Source organism: Callospermophilus lateralis, chromosome 8 (genome assembly GCF_048772815.1).
Source record: "Callospermophilus lateralis isolate mCalLat2 chromosome 8, mCalLat2.hap1, whole genome shotgun sequence".
Classification (NCBI taxonomy): domain Eukaryota; kingdom Metazoa; phylum Chordata; class Mammalia; order Rodentia; family Sciuridae; genus Callospermophilus; species Callospermophilus lateralis.
The window spans coordinates 90,919,221-90,935,336 of NC_135312.1; the positions used below are offsets into that span (position 1 = coordinate 90,919,221).

The window sequence follows — 16,116 nt, forward strand, 5'->3', positions numbered from 1 at the left end:
TCCTTCTCTGGCTTGTGGTCTTTTTTTTGGGCAGGCTCAAGGTCCAGTCAGCCAGAAGGCCCTCGCACACGCTTTAGGCAGGAACACAAGAATAAAGGCATGTTGGGGGCCGATGATAAGAGTATGAAAATACTGGTGGGTGTCAAGCATCATCCTGGGATAATTCTTTAAGTTGTTAGAACACTAATTAGTAAAATCAGTTTGAAACAACTCATAATGACAAATGTGGCTTCCATTTGTTGAGAGATTCTGCTTACCAGACTACGATAAGCATTTGATGTCATACTGTAATCACAGCAGCAATTCAAAGTAATCTTATCTTTGTGTCTTGGATAAAATAGACTTACAGGTGTACCGTAACTCAGCCAAGGTCAACAGAGCCAGTAAGCTGCTGTGAAGTTCGCGTTCAAGCCCCGGCCTGTCTTCAGCCATCCTACATAAGCGATAGATGTACCCTGCTCTACAGAGTTGGAGATGAACACCTAAGAGGACCACTCCATGCATGGACAGACTAAGATGCAGAGGACAGAGGCAGTACATCTGGGCTTGGAGAAGCAGGCTGGATTTTTTCAATTCAAAGATATAGGTGCCATTTTACCTAGGCCTCTGTCTTAGTAATAACATGTATAATTTATTTGGGATTAACTTTGGCACAGGAGGTTCAAAAACTCTTAAACTGTGATTTTTAGCCCTTGACAGATATTTTTCAATGAATGTTTTCAGGGTCTCACTATTTCACGGGGTGCTGGAAGAAAACTTCCGAAAAGGACGCACAGTCTGATGTGGACATGATGCACATGTATCAAGAAAAAAATTTCACTTCAAAAACTGCCTAAAAATTTCCAATGTGCAGCTCAGCATTTCATAGCAGAAGTACATTCCTCCTCCCCCTCAAATCCTCACACCCTCATGGGAATTTCCCCAACACCAAGGGGCTTTGTAATTTTTTCTTTATTTTAATTTCTATGATGACTAATGGCCCCAGGATTCAGACTGTTAGGCAAATAAGACAAACTCAATGAAAATAGGAGGCTGAGCTATGATGGCCCAAAGCTGCCCCTGTCTATGCTTCTAAGAGGACTCCTATTTGGTTTTGGTACCACTTCTCTGGGCTCTCAGAGAGCCTGATTGTGTGAGCCAGTGGGTCCCAGATAAGCATTAATTTCCTGCTTAGGCCAGGGAAGCCTCCCCAGACTCTTCAGGTACGCCCAGGGTCCTTATGTGTGCTTCCCCCAAAACACCCACTGGAATGATGTGCCCTGCAGACCTTCCACAGTCCTCCCTTCAAGTATCAGCATTCCCTTTCTAACTTGCCTGTGCTCATCTTCCTTATACACATCAATTCAGCAGGTCCCCAAAATGTCACTTGAAACACGGCTGTCCTGTTTTGGCTAACTGTTTTCTCTTGTGGTTATATGCCATTGAATGCTAATTAGATTATTTAACCCTGAGAAAACATTCTACTGTTCATGTCCTTACACAAAGAGACTTGTACCAGTTCCTCTTGTACAGTATAACAAGGCCAGTGGTTATACCACATCCTTGGTTATGCTGCAGGGAATGAGAACAAAGGTCTCTGCTTGAAACCCTGAGGTTGGCACTTTCCTAAAGCATTTGGTTGAGTTTTTAAAACAGAGACTTAAAACACGACACACAAGAGATCTTCCACAGAAAAGAATTTCTCAGTGTTGATGCTATTTTTGGAAAGTTTTAGATAAAGCCCTTGACTTGAATCTGATGGCTGGTGTCTCTTGTTATTTCTGTAGGCTTTTGAGATCATTTTAGAAGTCTCAATGAAAGGACCAAGAGGGCCTTTTTAGAAGGAAGCCAGGTGGCTTTGCAAATAGAATCTCAGTAATAGCAGGAATGGAAGGCATGGTGTTTGGAATGTCAGACTCCCACACAGCATGGGTTGGAGCAGTCACAAGAGTCTGAACCACTCACATTACTGGTGACTACAAATAGAGGCAGAGAAGGACCAGTAACAGGCAAAGAATGAAACCATCTCTGAATCACTTTACTGTGGCTGCTGTCTTTTATTGGGCTTTTCCCGAATACACTATCCTTTCAAATATATTGTTGGGAGAAGAATGCTTCAGGAATTTGGAATCTAATGATTCTCCCCATATTATTTCAATAAATAAGACAAGGTTTTCAAAAAGTGCCATCACCAACACAGCTTAGTCCCAGGCCCCCACCCAGTGAAACCTACTACTAGATGAGCCCTTCAGCTACTCTAGACTCCAACGGGTGACTTCGGCAGAACAGGAAAAGAAAATCATGCTACTCAACCTCATGACACATTCTTTTTCTTGACAGGATGTTCCTGTTACAGGACCCAATAACTTTGAGCAAGTTTTTGTATCTCTAGCCTCTCTGCCCTAACCTAAAGCAACCCTTGTCCTATAGAAGCCCTGACTTACCTGTCCCCATTCTCATCCTGCACTGCAGTGAGGTGCCGCTGGACCGCCAGCAGCATCTTCACATCTCCCGTCACCGCGTAGTCGAAAAGGGCGTTGGCGTGCCGCTTGGCAAGCTGCATAGCCTTCTCCAGAAAGAGGTTATCTGCAAGACAATGACCACAGCACAGCTGAGTTTCCTACACTTGCTCCACATGCAGGGCAGGCTCCAGGCCAGAACCATGAGCATTGGTGTTCTGACACCGACACACATTTTAATAAAAAATGCTCCTTTCAGCGCTTCTGGGTTGTGTTCACTAGAGAAAGCACAATTAGATACTGACTCACTGAAAAATACAGAGATTGACCTAAAAAATCTGTCTATCGCTTGATAGGGGGAAGAATTTAGGAATGTCTGTTATTTTAAGGAGAAAAACCAATGTGCATTATTCTAAGGGCAACGGATCAATCCCCATTGTTGATTAGATTTGCCATGATTTTTCAATAATTAATTTCTTGGTAAAATGATCCTTCTCTGGAATCTTTAGCAACTACCTATCTAGTTAATGTATTAAAAAACACAGGCAGGTAACTTTCAATCAGCCAATGGTGTTTTTATGAGATTTGTTCCCTTTAAGTCAGGTGATGGCAAATTGTGATCTTTGGGCTCCAAACAGGACACATTAACCACTTTTTAAATGTCTCCCTGGCTAATCATGGTTCATACATTTTTAAAGGGGTATTACAAATAAAGGAAGAAGAAAGAATATGCAATAGTGGCCACTTGTGGCCACCAAGCCCATATTTACTTTCTTTTTCTTTACAGAGGTCTTTTGAGTACTACAGGAGGTGACCTAGAGTCACAACATAGCAAACAAGTTCTGTTTCAAAGGAAACACAGAAGTACTTTCCCGCCGAATCCTACCTTTCAAAGAGGGCAACAGGACAAAAAGAAAAGTTCCATTTTCAGGCAAAGTTCCATCTTGTATGACCACAAGCTAGACACTAGAGAGGGGTGGCTAAAAGATGTGGAAACCATTCCATATTATCTGTGCCAGAAGAGAAGCTGAGGGTCTCTCCTGATCCCACCAACCGGCACAATGACAATAGGAGGATGGACATGCTAATTTCTGTGCTTTAGGTTCACACAGAAAAAATGGGAATTCCAGTGTGAATAAAATGATGGATATCTGCTTTTCAAAAGGTGAGCACACAGAACTGGACGAGAATATAATAAGTACATTCAGGTTAACAGAAAAGAAACCTCCATTCTGAAGTCCGCTTGGTACCTAGACCCCTCCTTAGCCAGCACACACAGAGTGCTGCTCTGTGCACCCACCTACCCTGAAACGGAGTGTCCTCTTCCTTTACTCCCACGGTGCACGGCAGTGTCACCTCCTCATTTCCGTCAATGGACATGCCCAGTTTATCTTGTTCTGTGGTTTTGATAATGTTCCCAGAAAGATTTACAATCTCTCTGCCACCACTCTTGCCACAATCTTCAGGATCACTTTTAGATACATCATTCATGGTTCCTAAGAGAAATGCAAAACCATCAGCCATTTCTCAGTAAAATTTGTTAATTAAGTTGCAATTCACTGTTTCAAAGTAGATTAGATAAAGGCAAGAAGCAAGTGAACTGCAAAGGGAAAATAAAAATCATAATTCGAGATCTTTTTAAAATTTTCATATCATAAATAATATTTTGTGGAGCTATTTTAAAAATAGCTTCTAAAAATATTTTTCAAGTATACTTCTAAAAACTTAGATCTCATTTTGTTTATCTGTAAAGGAGAAAATTTAAATAAAGCTCTTGTGTGTATTGAAGTGAGATGGAAATTTTTAAAGTTCTTGAAAGGACAGCTCTTTTTTTTTTTTTTTTTTAAGGCAAGTTGAAAAGATGTGATCTTGATTCGCATTCTTCAGGGTGGGAGGTCCCGGTGCTCTATTTCTAATCATAGTCTTTCTGGTGACAGGTTCTATGAGAGCACCTGGGGTTTACGGGCAGACCTAGTTCAAATTCTGATTCTGCCACTAACAGTCATGTACTTTCAGCGAGGGGATGAACATTTCTGAGCCCCAGCACCTTTCGTGTTCAGATGCTAATATTTTCCTTACAGAGTATAAAGATTAGAGTAAAGGGAAACACTTATTCTATTTTATGGAATGAAATGTTGCCTGATTCCTGAATACAAAATAAAGTCAATTAAAAGCTAAAAAAAAAAAAAAAAATTACAGTTAGGGCATATAAAAACACTTGGCACAAAACAGGCATTTAATAAGTGGGAAGATTTATAGAATTACTTCTTCAGTGCATACACTAGTATGTAATTTTAATGTAAGTTAGGAACACATAGTGTAACAACTGCTACTTAGGGGAAACACTTGATTGGAAAAGACCAAGCCCATAAAACTCAAAACGATTTCAAAAGTGTATCACTTGTGGGAGAAAGACAGACAACAGGTAAGTGTTGTGGATCTTTTTCTAATATTTGAACAGTCAAGTTTCTGTAAACTTCTCTGTAATGTTCTTTTCTTCCACCCCCATTCATGCCACTTAAAAAGTAAATACACAAACGAATGTTAGAAACAGAATCTATACTCCCCAGAGGAAATAATAAGGTTTTTGGAAAAATATTTTCTAAAATTTTTTAAAAGATGATTTTGTTATTGTGATAAGTAATGATGAAAAAAACATCCTTTTCAGCATTGACTTCTTCTCTTCCCCTGTTTTAAAGTACTACTTACCATGCTTTAGCCCAGCATTGGATTTAGTGGTTCCAGGGTGGAAGGTAATTCCACCGTATGTAGGAAATCCATAGTGCGGGAAGCCGTACCCTGGAATGGCAGGTAAAGCACATGTAAAACTCAGTGTTGGTCCCTTGGTGGAATACAGATTTTGGTGTGGGAGGATAGTGTGGTGCCCACAAATGGAGCATCAGCTTAGAGTCCATAAGACATACCTATGGGGCCACTGAATTCCACTTTGGCAAAGTTAAATTTTGGCAGCTCAGGCAGTGTTCAAATTGGCACATGGAGGAGTTAAGGCTGAGAATGTGTCCCACTCCCTCCTGAAGGAGAGAGGCTACTGAGGAGGGGTCACACCAGACTCAGACTGGTCTACAGAGAAGACGTTAAAATAAACTCAGGAGAAAAAACAAACAAAACAGAGAAAACCTACTGATGCCTTAGAGGAAAATGGCCACCACTGTCCATTCTTGTGTGTTTTTGGGGAGAGAATAAACTGGAAAAATTCTATAGGGAAGTAGCTGGCATTAGATGTCATACCCTTTGACCTTGGTACACTTACTTCAAAGAATCTAATTTAAAAACAATCTTGAATAAAAGGAAAACCGTTTAAATAGGAGTTTGATGCAGGATTTTATGTAGAATAGGGGAAACACTCAAGTAAGTTTCCACTATGGTTTGTTCACTTGATGAAATATTATGAGTCATTAATAATGATGCTTAACAAACTGTGCTTATGAGAAGTCTATATCACCATGAGGAAATATACTTATGTTAGGTGAAAGCAGCACATGACTCTAGACACACAATCATGATATGATGATAATAAATAGCTGCTATAAATAAATAATAAAGTAATTAGCATGATGATCATAGCTGCACTTGGGAAAACTCATAAATATTTACCATAAGATATGGTAAATTAAAAATGTTTAAACTTCAATGGCAGGATTTGATGTTTTCAAATTTTTCTGTAACATAGTATATATAATCTACAATGTAGCCTATGTAGGTATATAATATACGTTGACAATCAAATATGTATGATATGGAATCTTTTTTGGGGGGTGGGTAATAGGGATTGAACTCAGGGCCACTCGGCCACTGAACCACATCCCCAGCCCTATTTTGTATTTTATTTAGAGACAGGGTCTGAGTTGCTTAGTGCCTTGCTTTTGCTAAGGCTGGCTTTGAACTCACGATCCTCCTGCCTCAGCCTCCCGAGCTGCTGGGATTACAGATATGTGCCACCGCAACCAGCATAATATGGAATCTTTTAAATGTTTCCAAACAATACCAAGACAACTAGTACACTATAATATTTAGAGAGGTATCTTTCTGTAACTAGATGGTTTTTTTTAAATTTAATTTTTTGCTTTCTGACAGTACAAGGGCTTCAACTCAAGGCCTCACACAAGCTTGGCAAGCACTCTCCCACTGAGCTATATTCCAGCACTAAATGAATTTCTTTCTTCTTAAAGTTTTTGGAAGATTCCACATATATATAGTAGTTTTCTCTTATTCACAAGGGATAGGTTCTAAGATCCCCAGGGGATATTTGAACCAGGGATAATACTGAATGCTACCTATACCACATTTTTTCTAATACATACATACCTATGACAAAGGTATGCAATTTGTAAGTTATTTTTTAAATTAGGCACAGTAAAAGATCAACAACAATAGTAGCAAAATATAATGCTGAGAATGATACATTGTAATAAAAGTTATGTGAATGTGGTTTCTCTCTTGAAAGTCAACATAACTATTAGTATTTTTAGACTGAAGTTGACCACAGGTAACTGAAACCATGAGAAGTGAAACTGTGGATAAAGGGAGTCTGCACTGTAAGACAAACATGTGTTTTCTGAAAAATAAATTTACAGTGGTAGGGAAATTTTCATTAATTGAAACTCAAGTACTTGATAATGCCACAGACCTGTTTAGAAACCCAGGGAAGGAAAACAGTACTCTCTCCAATTCGAGAAAGTTTTAAGAAGAACAGGCTGTTTTGTACCTGGACCCGTACTTCCAGTGCTCCCTCCTCCACCGCCGCTACCGAACATGCCTCCACCTCCAGCCCCGGCACCACTGCCGCCGCCGAAACTATCCGAAAAATTGGGCATGAGCTTCTGCCGTTTCCTCTGCACTTCCTCTTTATCTGTATTTACAGGAAGAGAAACCAGAGGAGAAAAGATTGATTCGGTTCCACCACTAGCCACAGAAAGACTATTGATTCTCATGGTATTTTTAAACATCGTAAAGGGAAATAGAAAGCACTCAAGGAGGAAGAGATGCCAAATTTCAAGAAGCATTATATTTATTCCAATAGGTACGAAGAATGAGAACGGGCCTCGGAGAGACCACAGAGTAGTACACACCCAATTCCACTCTGCAAGCGACAGCTTCCTGAGTCCCCAGCATTGGTAAAATTGTGAGAGATTGGATTGCCCATCAAAGATACGGAATACAAAAACATTACTGTACACATTTGGTCACACAAAATTATTACCCTATCCAGCTAACACTCATTGTGCATCTACGGTGACCTAAATGCTGGGGATAAGGAGAGGCACAACATGTCTTTGGTGTCAAGAACCCTCCTCCCCAACATTAGTTTTGAGGTAGCTGGGGAGAGATTTAGCAAGACAGCACTCTAGTGGTTACATGGTAGATTCATGGTGCAGATTCATAGGACATCGACCAGGAGGAAGAAGATGAGGAGGATGTTCTGGGAAGGGAATACGAAGGGAACAGGGTAATGAAGGGAAGATGTGCCTGGGGTGCTTAGGGAACAAGATGTTTTGGGCTTAATTGAAAGGTTAGTATGAGGAATTCTTGAGAGATAAGGCCATGCTGAGATGTATCTGGCATATGAACCTAAAGTTCTTAATTCACAGGTGGAAAAGCTATTGAATGTTTTTGAGTGGAGGAATGATGTGTTTGGGCTTTAGTTTTAGGAGATTCACCTGTCACTTGTGGACAGGGTTAGGAAAGACTCAACCGAGGCGGGACAGTGCAGAGATAAGGTGGTGGAGACGTGTTCCCTAACGGTCACCATGATAACAGAAATGGGGAGGATCCCAGAAACACACTGAGAGAGGGATCTGCAGGCGCCGGTGACTGATGGTACAGGGGTCCAGGTCTGGCTGCCATTTGGAACTCCTTCCCTCATTCCTTGTGTGGTCCTCGTTTTCTTCTGCTTCCCACCAGCTCCAATGCCCCTTCTGAGTTCTGTCACTGCCTTTGATGTCCACCTTTGTGTTTTTATTGTTTCTGTTTCTCTTTCTCTTCTGTAATTTTCCTACCTATACTTTGTTTTTCTCCCTTCTGTCTTTTGGGCTGAAGGAGTGAAGGAGGTTTTTCTTAGTTTACATTAAAAAAAAAACAACAACAACAACAAAAACCAGTCAGTGTGTTTTAGTCAGCTTTTTTCAGTCAGCTTCCCAAAACTTAAGAACTGTCCTATTTCTGATGCTTCGGTGTCAGTTTTTTTCGCTCATTTCTAATTCTGTGGTTGTTTCAATCATCTCAAGGCTGGATGGAGGCTGCTGTTTACTGATTATCTCGCGATCATCTCACTGCAGTTGAAAGACAGAGCAGAGGAAAGTAGGGTACAAAGTGCACTGAATAGTTTAAAAACTGAGTATGCCCCTACTTATCAGGAAGAGAAAGGCCAAGGTGGGTGAATTTTTAGAAAAATAAGCTTCCACTAGAAGGGAATAAAATTTAACAACTTCCTTATCAAAGAATTATGGACAGATTTGTAAAATTTCCCCATCTGTTATACCATAACTAATTAATGGCTGTACTTATTTATTTTATCATATAAACTATTGATCTCACATAGAAAATTACTCCACTGTATAAGTATGAAATACAAGAGGAGAGCAGGCAACTTATTCATCTTTGGGAATAACTGTTATTTATTGACATGATTTCCAGCAAAGACATTGGTCAGTATTTTCTATGAACTCTTTTTGCCTTTTAAAGTAGATATGCTCACTGCTTATATTTCACTGTACAATGGGAATTTTTAAAAAGATTTTTTTAATTTGCTCTTTTTAGATACACATGACAGTAGAGTATATTTTGACATATTATACATACATGGAATGTAACTTATTCTAGTTAGGATCCCATTCTTGTGGTTGTACATGATGTGGAGTTTCACTGGTTGTGTATTCCTATGTAAACATGGGAAATTATGTCTGATTCTACAATGGGAAGTGTTAAGAAACAATTCTAAAAATATTAGCTATACTATAGACAGTATGATTCCAATGACAAGAAACCAATTCAGAAAATCCCGTGAGATATTCTTTAAAAAAGAACCTAAAGAGCAGAATCTCCACAGAATGGAGCGTGGAAATGATGTGCACACTTGGTGAAAGTATGACAGCACCCTTGCAGACTGCCTTTGACAGTGGCACCAGGGAATGAAAGAGCGACCTCCTCCAGAAGGGACCCAAGTGGTGACCACCACAGATTCTCCTTTCACAGAAGAGAAAACTGAAGCCGCAGTGGTTAAGCGATTTGTCTGAAATCAGGGCAGAGTGAAGATCAGACCTGAAGTCTAGTGATCTTTTACTATATTTGACTGCCATTCCCTGGTAAACACTCCAAAATAGCTTTGTGGGAATAACTGATTAATAATCAATGATTTTAGATAGTGGTTCATGATTTTAGATCATAGTTTAATTATACAGATAAAATTTTAGCCTCTACCACCTTTTCCTGTTTATGTGCTCTAAGAGTACGTACTCATCCTCACTTTTTGGGTTCTAGTTTACAGGTCGAGATGCCTGCATTTACTCTGACCAGACCTTTCCTAACTTAAAGTCGATGATTCTATTTCTTCCTAATCTCCATCTTTTTAGACTGACAGGTCACTATGGTCTTTCTCTGCCTTCATATAGCAGTTCCTCAACTATGTTCTTCCCTTGCCAATCATCCTCCTTTTGATTATTGTAACTGTGTCTCCTGAACCCAACCTTCTCCATGAAGTTTTGTAAGGTGCAAAGCCAATGACCACAGAGGACACAGAGTTCAGGGTTGGATGATTCTATATAGTGAGAGGACAATGTTTTATGATCTAGTGTCTTACTTGATGGCACCCAACATATTACTGGCCCTTTGCATCAGTTGGCAACTTGCCTGGCCAATCAAGAAGTCAGCCCACAGACAGTTAATGTGCATCTAGTATATGTGACAAATGCTTTGTTGGATGTTAGCGACATAACAGTGAACACAAATACCAAGTCTCTGTACTGAAGAAGATTCTTCCCACTAGGAATGGGAAGAAGACAAGAGACAAGTAGATAAGACAAGTTGGAATACTGATAGAAATAATTAAGAATACATCCTTAGACAATGAGATAGGGAGTGACTACAGGGACTGGGGTAATGACAGGTATGTTTAGTGACTTCTGGGAATTGTAAATAATGACTCTGTTGGTTGTACAGTTTGGATGCATGCAACCTGGCAAGGTTATTTCTCCTTTGGCCTACTCTCTTGGGTTTCTATTATAACTCTGAAGATTTTATAAAATAAGACTGTTAGACTTAATAAGACAGTTTTTCTTTCTTTCTTTCTTTCTTTTTTCTTTCTTTTTTTTTTTTTTTTTGGTACCAGGGATTGAACGCAGGGGCACTAAACCCCTTTTTATATTGTATTTAGAAACAGAGTCTTGCTGAGTTACTTAGGACTTCACTAATTTGCTGAGGCTGGCTTTGAACCTGCGGTCCTCCTGCCTCATCCTCCTGAGCTACTGGGATTACAGGCGTGTGCCACTGTGCCCGGCCAAGACAGTTCTAATAATTACTCAATGACATACATGTTGGTCATTTCTTCCTTTGGAGCTCAATGTTAGCCTCTAAGGTGAGTGCCTGAAACACAGATACAATTTTGAACTTTCAGGAGACAACTCTCTAAACCTACTATGAACAGTCTGAACATGCCCTTGCTACAGCACACTTTCTTGATGTGCAAACACCACTGGAAAAGGTAGACAGGTAGTTTAGAAACTAAGTTCGGCTTTGACTATTTCTAGGCTCCTATTTCTTTTTTTGTGTCTACTTTAGAAGAAGGGTGTTTCAACCCAAATGGCGATTTCCACAGTTCTTGTGTAGATGGAAGCATTCAGAAGGCTTCAGGCAGTGCCTGAAGGTGGGGAAGTGAGAAGAGGCAGGAGAACCTCTAGGAGAGGCCAAGAGGTGGCCTCCTGCCCTATTCTCTGGTGCCCATGTGGCCCGGACACTAGGATTCCCCAGGATATCTCATGTGAAATTAAAGGAGGTTCTTGTGCTGGCCATGCTGGCTGACCCTCTGCCCCGAGTGCACTGCCAGTCTGACCAAGCAGCGGTAAGGTCACAGGCTCAGAAAGAAACATGAACTCAGAGTAGAATTTTAAAAATGCTCTGCTTCAGCGTGAGTTCTAGGAAAGGAAAGCCCTCTTCATAGATCACCCTCATGATCTGCTATCACAGGATCCAACATCGTGTGGCTTGCTGCTGCTGCATCTTTGTGGTTTCCAACCTCAGCCTGGACCTGGGTGCTGTCTACCTGATCTCCCTCTCCAGTCTCACTCGCATCTAATCCAGAGGTTTCTGATTTTACTGTACCCCAGACCCTTATGCAGCCTGGCAGAGTGTAGGGACATCTCAGAATCATGGTTTTCAATATGTAATATACAAAATAAGGGGAAAAGAACACTTTACTATAGTTAGTTTCTCCACAGGGGTCAGTGCAATTGGATTAAGAAATGCCTCTGAATAACTCTCCAGTTTGGTGCCGGTCCTATCCCATCTCAAGATGCTTCTGAATGCTGAACCTCCCATGCTGCCCTTTCTTGAATTCCATTCCTGCCCTTTGAGCAGCCTATGAGGATTCTGCAGTCGAACTTCCACAGAAACCTAATGGAACATGTTTTAAGCTGAACTCCTCTTTTCCGCCCAAACCTACTTTTTCCTCCCTTGTTCCTTTCATCTAGTCAACCATGATATAAGCTTCCTAGTCTGGAAATCCTAGAATCATCTATGACTCCTGAATCTTCCCTCTCTTTACCAGCTCACCCAACATCCAGGTCCTCTTGACGCCATTGCCGCATTGTCGACTGGATCCACCCCTCCTTTTACACCTGAACACAGACACCTTTGCTAACCTCACCGTTGCTCACTTGGATTCTTGCATTACTCTTCTGACTCACTGTCTGACTCCCAGACAGCACCCTCAGTGTTGGCTCAGACAAGTCAGGGCCATCATTCCAACACAGGTGGGCCTGCCCATCCCTCTGCAGAATCAAGGCAAAATTCTTCAGCTGCCACTCACAGCACCCTCCGGCCCAGCCCTGGCCTCTGCACTTGCCTTGGCCTTCAGTGGTCCACCTCAGCCCTATAATGGTCACCTTTTCTCTGAACAGACACAAACTGTCACACCATTGCACTTGAGCACCTCCAGCATCCTAAATCTAGAAAACTTCTGAGTTCTGTTTATCTTGAACTATATTTCAAATTCTATTCCGAACGCTACCTCCTGAAAGAGGCCTTCTCTTTGGAGGCTTCTTCAGAGTGAAGGTATCAAGGGCTGTCTCCTCCCAACTGTTCCCTGCTTCTGGAGACGCTTCACTTTGGGTACTTACTAAAATCATACTTTGCAAAATAAATTTAATTAAGACTATTCTGTCCCTTTCTTGAAGTTTTTTTTTTCTTTGTGTGTGTGTGTGTGTGTGTGTGTGTATGTATGTGTAAAAGAAAGGTGCCTTATTCATTTTATAGTCCCGCGTGTGCGGTGGCCAAGTTTTCTGCTCCATGACCTGGGGCTGGTTGTCTAGCGGCTGATTCTCCTTAACAGCAAGACTTGTTTTCTCATCTCAACTGTATGAAACCTGAGTTACTCAATAAATAGTGGATTCCCAAATTCAAAGACCAACTCTCAAGTGCCAGTATATCATGCAAGTTTTTTAAAAATATTTTCTTTTAGATGTTGATAGACCTTTATTTTTTATTTATTTATATGCGGTGCTGAGAATTAAACCCAGTGCTGAGAATTAAACCCACTTGCCTCACACATGCTAGGCAAGTGCGCTAGCACTGAGCCCCAGCCCCAGCCCTCATGCAAGTTTGATGGAGAAAACATTATTTTTAAGTTGGACTAGTTCCATGACCTGAAAAACAGTACATTACCTACCCGTCTCTTCTCTAAAAGATAAGTGCCACAGATGCAGGGACTGCTTCTAGGAAGCTGGTCAAAGGAGGCGACCAGCCAATCTTTTCTAATTAGCTTGTCCTCTAATCAAGCATGGGAGTCTGAACACCTTAGTTACCTTTGATTTCAGGGTAGTAGAGAAAAGGTTTTGGTTCACTAGTTTCCAAATCAGATTTTCTCCGAAGCTGGACAAAGACAGAGGCTGGCTTTGTAATGTTGACATCTTTATACTTTGGAGTTTTGAAGACGATGGCGAACTGCAGGATACAAAGATCCAAATGTTGGTTTGGAAGTACATTTTTTTCTTAGAAACCCTATACATTAAACACATTCCTTATGCTTAAACAAAGTATGCTAAAAAAAAAAGCACCCTGGAGAAAAAGTTCAAAACTCAGTGTTCAATACACACACATTTTTATTACACTGTCACTGTGAAATTGAAGTAAAACACTGTGACAACAGATTGCAAATCTCTATTATTTCAATTTATTCATATTTCAAATGTCTTCTAGTCATAAATGTCATACATACAAAATTCACTGCATCACTTCTTTATTCTCTTTCAAATCAGCCTCAAAAGATTCCAAAACTATTTAAAAGCAATGTCAGAAAAGTTGGGTGTAGAAAAAGTTGAAACAAAGGGTCTTACTAATCAGCCTGCAGGGTTGCTGGTGAGAGAGAGGAAACCAACCCTATTCAGGAGACACCATAGAACATTAATTCCTCTGGTGGTGTTGGAATAGTTAGGCATTTTAACATTTTTTTAGTTTGATTTTTTTTACAATGTAAAATATTCATAGGAATCAAGACTACAAAATATAAAAGGCATACACAATGGTAAACATTGATAATCTTCCTTGCTATCCCTGTTCCTCTTCCACACAATTCCTAAGAATGCCAGCCCCCAGAGACATGCACACTTATTAGTTTCTTACATCCCCAACCAGAGTTTGTGCATATTGATACATGAGCACAGAACCACTTTTACATACACTTTGTTCTACACCTGTCCTTTAAGGGACTTTATATTTGTATCTTTGGGATCTTTCTAGCTTGATACACAGGGTTCTCATTTCTTGTAATGACTACATAATATTTCACCACATGGATGCTCCATTATTTATTTAACTAGTCACTTCCTGATTAACATTAGGACTGTTCCCAACTTTTAATGAAGACAGTATTTCTCAATCACTCATAAGAAGGAGTATAATCCTGAGGATGGGGACTCAGAATATTTATCCTCTGGTTAAATAACCAGTTGTCCCTGGGAAATCTTCATTATCAGGATAGCAGCAGCCTCTACTACAAGATCACTCCTGTCTATACTCAGCACAGTACCTTCTTAACAGGTCTCACCCTAACCACTTCAATAGAATACCTAAACATTTCCACTGAAGGACTGAGAGCCACTGCCTTACGGGACAGAGGCTCAGACACCAAATGAAATGCCTTGCTTGTGTTTCAGAACCAAAGGTCTAGTAGAGACTTTTCCATAATTCTATGATAGGTTAGTTTTCTGCATAACCCACGAGAGTCTTAAAAATAGTACTGTTTCACAGATGTAAACACTTGCGTTTTTCCATTTTCATATATGGAAATGAAATACTGAAAGTCAACAAGGCAGGAAATGTAGATAATAATCTACTTACTTGTCTATGAACATCTGTGGGGGAAAAATCTCCAAATCCTTCCCAAACTCCTCCATTTTCCTCCTCTTCATAAAACCGAATCTGGATATCATCTGTAAATAGTCACATTCAGGTGTAATTGCAAATAATGTAATAATATTTTAAAACATGCTGAAAAATAAAGCTGATTTAATCTACTGTATACTTAAAAAGTAATTAATATAAATAGGTTTTGACTCATTTAAAATTTTCTCAAGTTGCTGATGTTTTATTCAATGGTAGAATATTAGATTTACCTAATCAATCTGAGTTTTCTCTTAATCAGTGTTTAACCTTCCCACTTTTTCTTCTTTAAACCAAATCATTCCTTGAGAAACATGGAGAATGACAGTAGAAGAATATCAGAATCTCCAAATATGGTTCAACTCAATATATAGATGTACATAATAATAATTAACTTGTATGTTTTACTATATGGCAGATGATGTTCTAAGTATTTTATACATAAATATTATTCACTTAATCTTCCCAAAACCCTGTGATGTAGGTGTACTGTTATTATTCTCATTTTGCAGAAAAGAAAAGGGTCCAGAGAGTTTTTCAAGTAACGTACCCAAGATTGAACAGTAAGTGGATGAAGAAGCCAGGATCTGAACACAGACATCATAGTTTCAGAGTCCAGGCTCTTAAACACTACTGTGCTGCCTCCCTATAATACTTTATCAGTTCATATTGAGTAACTGGTCAAAGTACTGTGATGGTCAGGTCCTTTGTGATTAAATTAGACTAAATTTCATACTCTCTATACAAGCTCCATTTCAGCAATAACATGATAATCTATACAGTTTGGCATCTCCCTAGCTTCAGTTCCCATTTTGTAGGAAGGACCACACTATTGAGTAATGAAACTAAGTTTCTATTTCTATTTTAATACAATTTTAGTAATACTAGAGTTGGATGAAACATCTCATGGGCTCCTGGTTCAGTCCTATGCTATCCTGGGCCCAGTTATTTAGCTCCTCTATGCCAAGTATAGAACTTCTCTTACGAAGATGTCCCAATGCAAGGACCAGGATTAAGAAATACAGTGGCAAATAAAGGTACTAGAATTGCATTTACTTATGTGCACACA

General features: G+C 39.9%; 1 protein-coding gene across 2 annotated transcripts in view; it reads right to left on the reverse strand.

Annotated features, from left to right (window-relative positions):
* Window positions 1-16,116, reverse strand: part of Nfkb1 (nuclear factor kappa B subunit 1) — a 116,690-nt gene that overhangs the window by 17,284 nt on the left and 83,290 nt on the right. For both annotated transcript variants that reach the window (XM_076863941.2, XM_076863940.2), the window contains exons 10-15: window positions 15,006-15,097; window positions 13,472-13,610; window positions 7,165-7,308; window positions 5,148-5,237; window positions 3,743-3,934; window positions 2,424-2,565 (exon numbers count right to left, since the gene is read on the reverse strand). In XM_076863941.2, the coding sequence (XP_076720056.2) occupies window positions 2,424-2,565; window positions 3,743-3,934; window positions 5,148-5,237; window positions 7,165-7,308; window positions 13,472-13,610; window positions 15,006-15,097 (799 nt within the window). The remainder of the gene's footprint in view (window positions 1-2,423; window positions 2,566-3,742; window positions 3,935-5,147; window positions 5,238-7,164; window positions 7,309-13,471; window positions 13,611-15,005; window positions 15,098-16,116) is intronic.